General features: G+C 46.2%; 1 protein-coding gene across 2 annotated transcripts in view; it reads right to left on the bottom strand.

Annotated features, from left to right (window-relative positions):
* Window positions 1-1,654: 1,654 nt before the first annotated feature.
* Window positions 1,655-12,522, bottom strand: part of GNB1L (G protein subunit beta 1 like) — a 38,793-nt gene continuing 27,925 nt past the window's right edge. For both annotated transcript variants that reach the window (XM_027892611.1, XM_027892610.1), the window contains exons 5-7: window positions 9,916-10,014; window positions 5,214-5,429; window positions 1,655-1,937 (exon numbers count right to left, since the gene is read on the bottom strand). In XM_027892611.1, the coding sequence (XP_027748412.1) occupies window positions 1,671-1,937; window positions 5,214-5,429; window positions 9,916-10,014 (582 nt within the window). In that variant the 3' untranslated portion in view covers window positions 1,655-1,670. The remainder of the gene's footprint in view (window positions 1,938-5,213; window positions 5,430-9,915; window positions 10,015-12,522) is intronic.

Raw genomic sequence — 12,522 nt, 5'->3', positions numbered from 1 at the left:
CTGTCAGAGCTGACTTATTTGAAGAAAGGGGGGAAAGAACCAAAGGAAAGGTCTCTTCCAGCAGCAGGTTTGTGGAGACAGCCCCTCATTCCATAGGGCTGGAGCCGCCTGTACAGTGAGAGCAGCTCCTCCTCTGCGTGGGAGGTGGGTGAGGTGGAGATGGAGCCCTTGCTCTGTGCAACTCTGTCTGGTAGATGTAATGAACACCATCACCTCCCCCTGACTTGGGATCACTCAAAATTAGGCTTTAACTTTCAGCTGCAATGTGATCCTCCACGCAGCTACTGAATAGTAAAGACATAATCAAAGAAATGCATTATTTAAACTGTCATTACACTCCAAAATGTGTAAGGCCACGTTTTATTTAGAAAAGCCTGGCAACAGTATCCTGATTCTGTTTTAATGGGAAGAACACCAGGCTGGGTGTTTGAGGCTTTCAGTCCAGCAGCATTCTCTGCCTGCAAAGCACAGCTAGGTAACAGAGCCAGACCTTCATTTGCATGTGTGTTTGTCCTGAAATTATTTCTAAAGTCTTTGATGTTGCTGTTCACTGCACTTTTGATGCCTTTTTCTTGGATTTCCAGGTCTTTATAGTGCAGAAACAATTATTTCCAATAAGGTACCAACAGTGCCCAGCCTGGACACAGCTGTCACTGCAGCTTTGTGACCCAGCCCACACTGGGCTGTCTAAAACGCCTTAGAGGAATGCAAATGCTGCTTCAGGATTCAAACAAAACCCTTAGGAGTGAATTTTAGCTTCCACAGCCGTAGAGATGACAAGTTACCTGAGCCGTTTGCACTGTGTGGGATAAGGAATTCTCGAGCAATTCCCCTAAATGTAAATGAGAGGGGTGTGGCTGAATCCCAGACTTGCCACGCTGAAATAGCCGTAACTCTCCCAGGAGAAGGGCGCTAATTGGATTGCTGAGTTTAAATCCTGCAGCTCGTCGGTCTGTGGAGAGGATTTAGCACTGCTCTGTGAAAGGCTTTACACAGCTTTGCAGTGCAGTGCAGGGCAAGATTTTTTCCCTTTCTTTCTTGTGATTAATTGTGAGGCTTGAGGTGACAGGAGACATAATGAAATTCATAAATGCCAAAGGCCGTCCCTAGTCACATTCCTGGCTGTTGGTTTAGGTTAGAAACTTGACAGCAGTGTGAACAAATCAAGGTTGTTCTGATAGCCTTTCAGTTACAGGCAAGAAAAAGTAACTGACAAAGAGAACCCGCTGGAGGTGCCTTAATGGGGATAAATTTTCAAGAAAGAGCGATATTTTACACTGATTCAAATTCTTGGATACATAAAGGGTTTACAAACAGATGTATTCTGCCCCCACCACACTTTGAGGGATTCCAGTCCTTTTTTACAAAAGATACTGGCACAAGTTATTTCAGCAACCTGCCAAGGAAAAGCTGTTGCAAAACCTGTAGCAGAACCCAAAGCGACTTGTTCTGTGTCTTTGTGACGGGCCTTTTTCTGCTTGTTAGGAATTTTAAAAATCCCTCTCTGGAAAACAAAGTTTGCAGCTTAACCAAGCAGCGTTAGGAGTTAACCTGGGACTGTCCCTTCAGCCTGGAGACAGAAGCTGCGCCTTCCCTCCGTGCAGGTTTGAAGTGCAGTGTCAGGGCCTGCGGCCCCAGTCGTGTTTCCCAGCCCGTGCTGCTGCAGGGTGTCAGCTCTGGGTGTATATCGACCAGACACTGATGCGGTGATCCTTGGAGCCAGCTGCCAGCAGTCTCTCACGGGGCCTTGTGTGATCTGAGAAGGACACACAGTGGACAGTTGCTGTGTGATAGTCCAGCACTGCTAAGGGCTTCAGTTTTTTCCAGCCAAAGATCCTGATGCGATGATCCCACCCTGCTGTGGCTAAAATCTTCTTGTCTGGACGGATGGTGATATCAGATATGCCAGCGTTGACAAGTTCCTGTGTTCTGTAAACCTGTGTGAAAAAGTCACAGCTGAGTTCTAATTGTTCAAAACACAAGAAAAGGAACCTTTTGGCACCTTGGCAGGTGCAGTGCCCACCCGTAACACCAGTGTCACAGAGTGTGGAGCTTCTCACCACGTGGTGGATGGGGCGTTGGGAGAACAGCTGTAGACAGAGAGGGAAAAGACCTTACCTCGAGCCTTCCCACCTGCAGCACCACTGTCTAAAAATAAACCCTTTATGGGTTTAGTTTATTTTGCATTGAAATTTATATTCTGTTAATGTCACTGTCTGCTTAAGCCTGTGGCTGTCTTGTACTAAAGCCTGATATCATCCAGTGCCTGTTTTAATACAGGTGCCTTTTGCTGTTTGCCTGAGGTGGGAAGGGGTTCACAAGCACAGCTGAGCAGCTTTCCTCCTTGAAGGACATTCCACGTTGCACAGTTAGTACAGGATTATAGAGAACAAATTAATTGCAGATAACTTGAACCTTTACACTGGACATAAAAACCTCCAGAAATGCTAGTCAGAGTTAGTTTCAGATGCAGTTGGGCATATTTGAACATATTTGGAATCTTACAGACACAGAGCCATAAGCAATTACTTTTTAATTGTATAACAACGTCCCTAGCTACTGAAACAGCAAGAACTTGCAGTTTGATGAGAAAACAGGCTGAAGGAAACTTGACATGCTTCTCACGTGCTCCACACATTCCTCTCTTAAGGAGAACCTGAAGAAGGTGTCTCCAGTCAATTCAGAAGAGAGGACAGCAAGTTTTGCTCAAGCCTAATGGGCAGGAGGAGGCTGTGTGGGGGCCTTTTCGTGGGGCTGCTGCTGTAAAAGTCAGTGCAGATGTTGCAAGGCCCCAGCTCAGGTTCATGCAGTGTGGTCGCAGCTGTGGAATTTTTGTGGGCAGAAGTGTCCTGGGAAGGAAGGATTTACTCCTTGCCTCACCAGCCTGGCAGAGTCAGATGGGCCTTGCTGTGGGATTGTTAAAATGGCTAAAGCCAGTGTGGGTGTGGTGCTGCCCTCCTCCTGGCACTGACTGGGCAGGATCCACAGCAGCACCGGGCGCTGGGACACACGGCACCTCAGCGAGCTGCGACTTGAACAGAGCCTGCCCTGCAGATGCCTCTGGAACAGGAGGGAACAGGGGGCATCTGGGCACGACCTGCAAACACAGCAGCAAAACAACACCTTGCCCAAGGTAATGCAGCCAGGTGAAATCCTGGGGCAGGATTTGTGCCGTGCAGGGACTTACACAGTAAGTCACTAACTAGAGTGGTCTAATGCATACCAGCATCATTTCCTAACCAAAAGAACAGCTTGTAATTAAGAGAACAAAGAGGTGAAAACAGGTGAGCTGCTTTCAGCCAGCCATGACCAAGAACACTTGCATCTACACCCAGAGCATGTCTTTAAGCCCTCTGCTTATTAAAAAATAGCCAAAATAGCAGCAGCCTAAGCTTTAGTGTTTGGGGGAGAAGCCTCAGCAACCAAACTAACAAAACTTCCACCTTACAGAACTTTTTTTCTTGTCAGATATAAAGGAGCTTCTGTGGTTATCAGATTTCTTAGTTGTGCTTTGTTTATTCACCTGCAGAAGCTGTTTACCTTCCACATTCTACCACAAACATCATCACATAATTACACTATATCTCATCCAAATCAGAAGGCTCATAACCAATCCCCTCATCTGCTGAAGTGATGATTTCAGCAACTTTCCTGTAGAAGACAATACACCAGACTTTCCCCACAGCAATAAACTGTGCAGCACCTTCATCATCTCTTCGCTGACACACTGGAACGTTGCCACTCCAAACAGAGCTGAAGTGCCATCATTGCATCACTGTTTCTGCACCAGCAGATAGCTCTGCCCCACGCTCGCTCATTAAACCTCCCAGAATAAAAATAATGTGCCACTGAGTGGCTTTCCAACGTCTACCATTACCTCAGGTACCTGGAATGTCAGGGAAAAAAAATCCCCATCTGGTTTATATTATTAATGCAATAGTGGAAAAAACCTTAATCTATGTCCTTGACAATCTCTAGTGCTCATGTGAAAGATGCATTTTATTGGGGCATTCGGACTCACATGAAGCACAGGACACTGCTTGGAGCTTCTAATAGTGGGCATTTAAATTTCTTCTGAGAAAAGCTGCTGTCTCTCAGTGTGAGCTGCTGAGTGCGTAGCTAATCCTGCATCTCCTGGGAATGTGAATACCTTGTGAAAAACAATACCTGGAACATTTCAGGTGAACAGCTGTTTTTCCCATGAGTCATACCTGTAGCCCTGCATTAGGGTTAACTCATAACTGGAATGTGCTGTGAAGAACAGTATTTGCTTTGAATTAGGAAAAAGTTATGCTGTAAGTAATATGAAGGAACACCTTCCTCTCCACCACCAGAGTATTTGAGGCTTTAAGAAGCCTGTCATGGTGTCAGAATTCTGACACCTTGGCCTTAGAGAACTATTCTCAGTACCAAGCTTCTCACTGGGATTGCTCACCTTCCTTCCACTTCCCTGAGCTAAGGACTCCAGATGCAGATGGTGACAGAAGTGGCAGAAAGGCAAAGATCACCAAAAGAACCAACAAACCCAAACCATGGCCACTGTGCATCAGCCTTGTGGCTTAGAACAGTGACCCCCAGCTGGTGAGGCAACCCTGGCTGTCCCAGCACGTGCTTTTCTTCCTGTAGCACCATTCAGAAAACAGCCTTAACTCGCCACGTTTCCTAAAAAAGTCTCTGTTAAAGCTGCAAGCTGGAACAGTCATTGCTGGTGGGGCTGTTGCTGCCTAAACCTCTCGTTCCCCTGGTGCTGGCTGGGCTACTCCTGCTCTTTTTGTCTGTGAAGGATTTCATGGAATACTTTCTTTCCCACAGTGGAAAGAAAGCTCTAAGCATTCAAGCAGAACCTTTGGAAAAGCAATCCTTTGTTTCTCATTTTGTAACTCATTTATAATGTTTAGGGCATTCCGAGAGCTGGATACTACTAACGTGATAAATGAAGATACAGAGGCAATGGCTTGAGTAATGCTAGGCCTGTGTGCCTGTTGCAACTTTGGTAAAACCAGAAACATGTGAGAGAGGGGTTTTTTCTTTTTTTTTTAAATCCTCACCATCTTTTGCTAAGTCTGGTCACATAGCACAGACATTCTAACCAGTCTGTGATTAATTAGCTAGAGATCTGCAACAACTCCTCTTCATGACTAAATATTTTTTTAGTCTATCAAACTGTTAGTGCAGAGTGGGATAAATGACACTAGAGGGCCAGTGATCCTGACCTGGAGGTTCTGTTGCTCATTGAGGCTCCAGATGCGAAGCACCTTTTCGGATGAGCCCGAGATCCCCTTGGCCTTCTCTGAGTCAAAGTCAAGGCTCATCACTGGCTCCTGGTGGCAAACGAGTTGGCTCAGAGCTTTTCCCATTGTCACATTCCAGAGGACCACTGATCCATCTTCATAGCCAGCCAGAAGCAAAGGTTGTGAACCACAGCTGAGCTGATGGAGGGAAAAGTAAAATTGTTGGAGAAGTAAACAGTCTGTTAGGAGAATTACCATCCCAAGGTAGGGTCCAGTCCAAGCACCAAGAGAATAAATGAAAATGCTACTGGAGCACGGTGATACAGCATTTAGGAGTGTGAATGTCAAATCCTGAGTCCATCCACTGCCAGGAGGCAGTACTAGATACTTTGAACTTATGGAGTTTATATCTACAGATCAGATTCTAAATTTTATATGTGTAATACCTATCTAACATACACACACATATATACACACAGGTATAGAAAATTTCTCTCTGAAAATCCAAACTATTGCCCTCTGCAACACCTGAAAAGAGGCTGCCTGAAGTTTTACTTCATGGTCTGAACTGTCAAGTCTGCGCTTCTTCAAAACAACTCTGCAGATCAGCAGAGTGGCTGTGGAGCAGCAGGACCCCTGTGGCATTGGCAGACGTGCCAGGCTGAGCACTGCAGGCCCCCAGACCCAGTGTGGGGTCACAGGGGGATCCTGGGCCCAGGGGCACCCCGAGCTCCAAGGAAAACACTGAGGCACCAAGGGGTTAACGGGTGCCCCAGTCCCACTGTAACCAATTGAAAGCTCTTTTGATTAATGATGTCACAGGCCAAAGGCCACGGCACCCTGGGCAGACACCTAATTTATTTAAGCCCCTGAAATAACTCAAAGAGGGGAACATTACTGGATTACATGTCACACTTAAGGAAAATATTCATCATTGCTGCAGCCAAAAGACTAATGATCCCATAAGCAGTAACTGGTTACAAGAGTGAAAATGCAAATCCCTAACGAAAAGCAGCTAAAAAAGAGGCATCTGTTAATGCCAGTTGTTTCTTTAATAGGAGAAGAAACATCAAAATAGGCACAGGCACTCTGACCCCCTCATGTAGGCACATCTAAGAGATGTATCCAATAAGCTGTTCAGATCTTTCCAAACACTCTCTGCTCCTACAGGATTTGTTTACTTGGTATTCAGTTCAAAACAAAGGTAAAGGACATAAAGAATTTCTCCCAGTGTGACATTATTGACTGAAGTCCCACTCCCTGGCTGTCAGTGCCCTGATACAAACCTGCAGTGGTCACAGGCTCACTGCTCTGTCGATGGTGCGCACCGTTCTCCCGCTGGTTCCTGTTTGTTCTGGGGGAGTTAAACTAACAGGAGAGGGGGGTGCTGGGTAACAGCCTCATGTGCCTCCTCACCTTCAGCCAGGAGAGGGGTTTGAGTGAGGGAAGGATCTCACTGAGCAGGGAAGAACATTGCCCCTTAAAAGGGAATCAAGGGGAAATCCTTGGAAGTGTAGGAAATCCCCTACATCATCCTTCTGAAGGGGTCTGTCCACACCTGGGATCTTGCAGGAACCTCCTTCCTTCTTTTAAGACCCCTTTTCCTTTGAAAAGGTAGGAGCGTGCTCTGGCTAGACAGGCCCACAAAGCAGGTCTCTCAGTGCCCAGAACGGGAACAATTCTTCTGTCAAATTTTTGATTTACTAAAATAATATCAGAGCAATGAATGTACTCATCAGGTATTTGGATCTGCTTTTTGATATCAAGGAAAAGTTAAAAAAATCTGAATTAAATTAACATTCCAGATTTTATTTATGTTTAATAAACGATAAAACCTTCAAGGCAAAACGAAGTATTTCACAGGTACTTTTAAGTTTAAAAAAAAGCCCCCAAGTTTACGCATAAAAAAGCCCCACAATTATTTGTGCTGCTCTTCTGTGAGTTCTAGACTCCCTCAGAAAAGGTTTCCTCGAAGGTGTAGCTGTCATTAGGCAGTGAAACGTGGTATGGAGGGGCAGGGCTGGCTCCTCTCCGTACCCCAAACAGCTCTCCTGGAGCTCCAAACCCTCGTGCAGATGGAGACACAGTGAGTGCTCAGCACTTCCAGAAATGCCAAGCAAAAATACTTGTTTTGTGCTGTGGGTATCTCAGCTTAGATTTGAAAACCGATAATTTGCAAGTGAGGCCTAAGATTGGTCTATTTTAAAAAGCAAGTACTGTGTCCAGTGAAATGAAAGTCTCCCACTCCACTTCTTCTGACTTTGCTCAGCACGTGAAGTGCAGTATTTCAGTGAGCACAGGAACTGAAGCAATAAAAGCTACAGAAGGATCAGGGCAGTTGGCAGCTGAGACCTGGGCTGGGCAGGCAGCGCTTCCCCACGGGCTGTCTGTCCCAGTCCCACCATGGGCACGGCTGCAGAGCTCAGCACCCGCCTGCTGCTTGGGAGAAACAGTCACTCACAAATCACTGCTCTTCCTCAGCACAACATTTTGTTGTTGCGCTTGGATAAGTGTCAAGGAAGGAAGAAAAGGTGATCTGCTGTCAGCTCAACAGGAATAATTGCCACAGTTTATATAAAGCAATAACCCAGCGTTTCCAGTTTGGACACGCATTCTGCTTGGTGAACTGTTTGCTTTGCACCATTACGCAACGTGATGCCTTCCCCAGGGAGAGCAAAAATGTCAGGGAAGACTCTCCTTACTCCTGCAAATCCTACTCCACCCAGTTAGTAACAGCAGGAAGGTGTGAAACGGAAGGGACAATGTATTGAAGAATGTAAATCTTCACCAGAAAAAGCTTACTTAATGAACTAATACATTTAGGGGTAGACCTTGAAAACTAGGGGGGAAAGTGCTCAAAACCAAGCAAATAAACAGCTTCAAGCATTTTTAGGGGAAGGCTGACCTAAGCCTGGGTTCCTTCTGCTGTGAAGCCGCTCATTCCCACCACTGCTGGTGGGGCCTGCGGTGTCCCTGAGCTGCAGGGCTGTGCCCAGGCACACAGGACTAGTGGCTGCAGCCCCTCCTCTCCTCAGCCAGCCCCTCTGAGCAGGGTTCCTGCACACAATCGTGGGGCTCTCCCCAGCTCTGTTCCAACCTGTCCGTTCCCTGGGCCCCGAGCAGCACCAAACAGCCTCTGAGGCTGCGCTGCCTGCGATGCTCATCTGCTGGCTCCATCTGCACTGCCCAGCTCAGACCCTGCACAGCCTCTGCTGCTCTGCTCCTCTCTGGCTTCCTCAGAGAGCCTCTGCAGTGCAACCAGAATGCAGAGCAGCACTCTGGTACACCACGTGTAATTATCTGCCCTTAAGGGTGTGCTGCTCCCCGTGCTTTTAAACCAAGCTGCACACGTTTGTAAAAGAGCAGATGCAGCTGTGAGGCTGGCAGGGATTATCTGTACTCGCCTGCTGCAGTCTAGGAAGTTACGGTGAGTTGAGTCAGAATCTGCATGGAATAATTTACCTCTCCCAGCTCCCAGTCCTCTGCTTTATCCCCATTGGCAACAAAATTAAAAACTACATGAAATTAAGGCTCTGCACCTGCTCTGCTTCCTAGAGGAACAGCAACATTAATGCATGTAGAAAATATGGCAAGACAGAAGACTTCTTATACGGGCAACAAAATTTTCAACACTGAACATTTCCTCAGTTATCTCCATCTTATTAAAAAATGGCCAGGAGACAGAAAGCCCCATTCATTTCATTGAGCACTGAACACTGAGTGCATTTTTAGGAGAAACTTTGTTTAATAAAAGCCTAATCAGCCTATTTAATTTTCCTTCTGTTTTTTTCCTCTCTTTAATTACAGCATGGGACTTGAACTGTGGCCTCCCCTACTTTTGTCTGAAGTCAGCAGCTGAGTTCCTCTAGATTTCAGTTGCTTCAGGACTTTGAGTGAAGACACCAAGGCCTCAAACCCTGATTGAGAATGTTTTCAACTGGAACCAACAAAAACGTTGAGATGAGCCTGCAGGAACCACACATTTGGCATCAGCTTGGATGGTCCTGCAGACCTGTAAGTGTGGTCAGGGGGTTAAATGGGAATCAGCTTTGCCACCAATTCTTTGGAGATTTAGAGCCAATCACTTAAACTCCTTCCTCCCTTTACTGCCACCCTTTTCTATTACTTGTCATTCACTGTTGGCAGCCCATAAACATTATTTGCTAAATATGCTGCAAATATGGTTTTCTTTCACTAACTGCTTTTATTTACCTTTTTATCCAAAGTCAATACCACCATAAATATTTTGTTCCTATTGTATGTCTGGAATGGAAATGTTCATAAAGTGCTTCCCTGTCCTGAGGGCATTGGAGTGAATGTAATCTGCCATTAAAATCACTGTTTGCAAGCAACCCAGTCATTTCTCATCATTCTTAATGCAGTGAGAAACCATATCAAACAAGTGGCTTTGGTAAGTCATTCATTTTCCTCTTGATTGATGCAAAAAGTGTATCTATCCTAAGGATACAAAGCTTTCCCTGAGCATTTGCAAATCTTCCATTAAAGCTTGGAAAGCTCTGAAAGTTACATTAAGGATGTTCACAAATCTTTCCCCCCTTTAATAGTATAATTACTTGATTGGTTTGATAATAAATCAAAATCCAAGTGAAGAAAGATTCATGTGCTTCATATAAAATGAATCACAGGGAAAACATTTCACAATTAGCAGGCACTCTTGCCTTACCTGCCATAACTTCAGACACATGGGCATGCCCAGCTTGGCACCCCCCTCTGGCTTCAAGGTACAGACTGACGTCTTGGATGGCAGCTCCAAAACCTGAACCTGACATCAGGAAAACAAGAGCAGCTGGTCAGGCTCCAGCTCACAGTTCTGCTCTTAAAAACACAAGTCTTTTAAGGTGATTAAGGTTAGTATAAGCTCTTCCAGTAAAAACTGTCTGCAGGAAACTGAGGAATGCATGCTAAGTTGGAGTTGTAGGGGAACCCACAGCTCTCTAAAGAAGGGCATTGTTTTAGGAAAGGCAGACAAAATTGCCCAAGTGAGCACATCCTCTTCTCCACTCTTCCATTTCATCTGCATTACAGTCTTCTTTCCAAACAGGAAAAACAGGAGATGACACGAGCACACAACAGGTACTACTGCACACTGCTTAACCTGAAAACACTGCCCTGCTTCCTTTCTCCTTTTTCCGTCCCTGCTGCTAATTTTTGGGCTGTGTTCACCTCTGGACACTTGCATTCTCCCCCCTGTGCTGTTATGGTAACACACATATCCATATGCCAGGAGGATGTTTTATTCGCTGCCGACTGCACTGACACATCGTAGCCCAGAGTTCTGGGCTGGAGCAGAGTCAGCACACAGGTATTAACAGTGCTGTGTTAAACACCTGCTCTCTTACAGAGCAGCTTCCACTGCTGCTTGCCCTCATGGTAATGAATTACAGATCTGGTGTTTTTCTGCATTTTTTTTAAACATTGGGCAAGTCATTCCTCTGCCAAGGAAGTAGCTCATTTCCACCTCAGGATGATGGCAGGCAAGATCAGGAGTCTGCCTTTTCTGTTTGGCACTGGAAGATTTGGAGCCTTGACTGACGTGGCAGTGCCTCAACTCTGGGCTGGTTCTCAAGCCTGGAACTGTGGGGAAATAGCAGCTCTTGGGTATCAAAACCCTGCTGCCAGAAACATGGCTCTTTCTCAAACACACCTAATCACCAAGGTGATCTTTTCTTTTAATTAAGTAAACAATGGCCTGCATTATGTTGTAAAATTAAACGACTTGAAACATTTGATAAATGAGCATCAGCAGCCTCCTGGGCCCTTTCAGAAGGTGCAGGAGCCCGGCAGTGCTGCTGCACAGCCCTGCATTTCCTGCAGCCTCAGAGCTTCTGCACACACACGGTCCCCTGGGAGCCATCCACGGCACTGCCATGGCTTTCCCATCCCATCCCATCCCTGCAGTTCAGAGCTTGCCAGAACATCTTCCTCTTTGTGGAGGCTGTGAGCCAGCCTGCCAGCAGGCAGCTGCACTGGAGCTCTGGAGCACAGCACAGAGCACAGTGCACAGTGCACAGCACACAGAGCACAGAGCACAGTGCACAGCACACTCACAGAGCACACAGTGCACAGCACACAGAGCACAGAGCACACAGCACAGCACAAAGCACACTCACAGCACACAGCACACTCACAGCACACAGCAGAGCACACAGCACAGCACACTCAGAGCCAGAGCGAGACTGCTCTCCCACTGCAGGGGAAGGGACTGCAGCCAAGAGCCAGCCAGTCTGCAGCCAAGCCTGGGAACACACCAAGGTCTGATCAGCTGGGAATTCTGGTTCCTTGGAGCTGCACTCTTAACAAAAGATGCTTTTCTCTCGGCAGTTTTCTTGCCATCAGCATAATAACCCAGTTAGCTGTGGCAGGAAACGGGCTATAAATATGAGGATGACCTGCCCTCATCGTGCATCTTTCATCACTGTCTCTCCAAAGGGCATTGCCTGCTAGGCAAGACTGAAACTGCAACTTCCACGTAATGAGGAAGGGTAAGTGTGGTGTGATAAATGCACCTCTGCAGGTTAAAAGGAAAAAACCTTCTTCCTTCTACCTTGACTAGAACCAGATGAACTGGTACGAGGGCCACAGTTGGGCTTGCAGAGGCCAAAGGAAAAGCCAGTGAGAAAAGCTTTGTGCAGAAGGCAGGTAGGCGTGAGCTGGACCGACAGTTCCAGAGGCTGTCTGCATTAAAAGTAACTGAGCCTTAGAAATAAATACTATTTCATATATTTTGACAACTGTAACCTAAAACTTGAAGTGCTGTGTTTATGTTGGTTTTGCTTAATAGAAGAAAGATTTGCCTTTGCCTGAGGTTAATAGTGTTCCTGGGTGGCTAAAACTGGCCACAAGGAAACACACCCTTTTTCACATTAATAAAGCTTTTAACATGTTTCTGGCAAATTGGCAAGAAAAGTGCGTGTAACTCATAATTGGTGATTTAAATGCAATCATGAACAAATAAATGCCTGTTCAGATCTCATTATTTATGGACTGAACCTGCTTTAAGACAAAATTACTCTTTTTTTGGGCACCAGCCAAGCATAAACACTTATTAAGTCTTAATTTTAATCATAAGCTGCGAATGTGCTGCGTCTCACAGTGCTGCCTGTCTGGAAGCTCCCAGGAATTTCTGGAAATGTGACACGGTGCTAGTGCAAAGGGTCAACACAGAGTGGAACTCTCCTACCTGAGGAGGCAGCAAATCATCCTCCCTGGCAGGGCCCAAACCAGCAAATGAGAACAAACCAGGATGAGCTGTAAGCGCCCCCGGGCTCTC

The sequence above is a fragment of the Empidonax traillii genome, unplaced genomic scaffold, assembly GCF_003031625.1.
Source record: "Empidonax traillii isolate 1590-97213 ecotype Southwest subspecies unplaced genomic scaffold, ASM303162v1 scaffold361:size2146424, whole genome shotgun sequence".
Classification (NCBI taxonomy): domain Eukaryota; kingdom Metazoa; phylum Chordata; class Aves; order Passeriformes; family Tyrannidae; genus Empidonax; species Empidonax traillii.
This window is presented reverse-complemented; position numbering and strand designations above follow the sequence as displayed.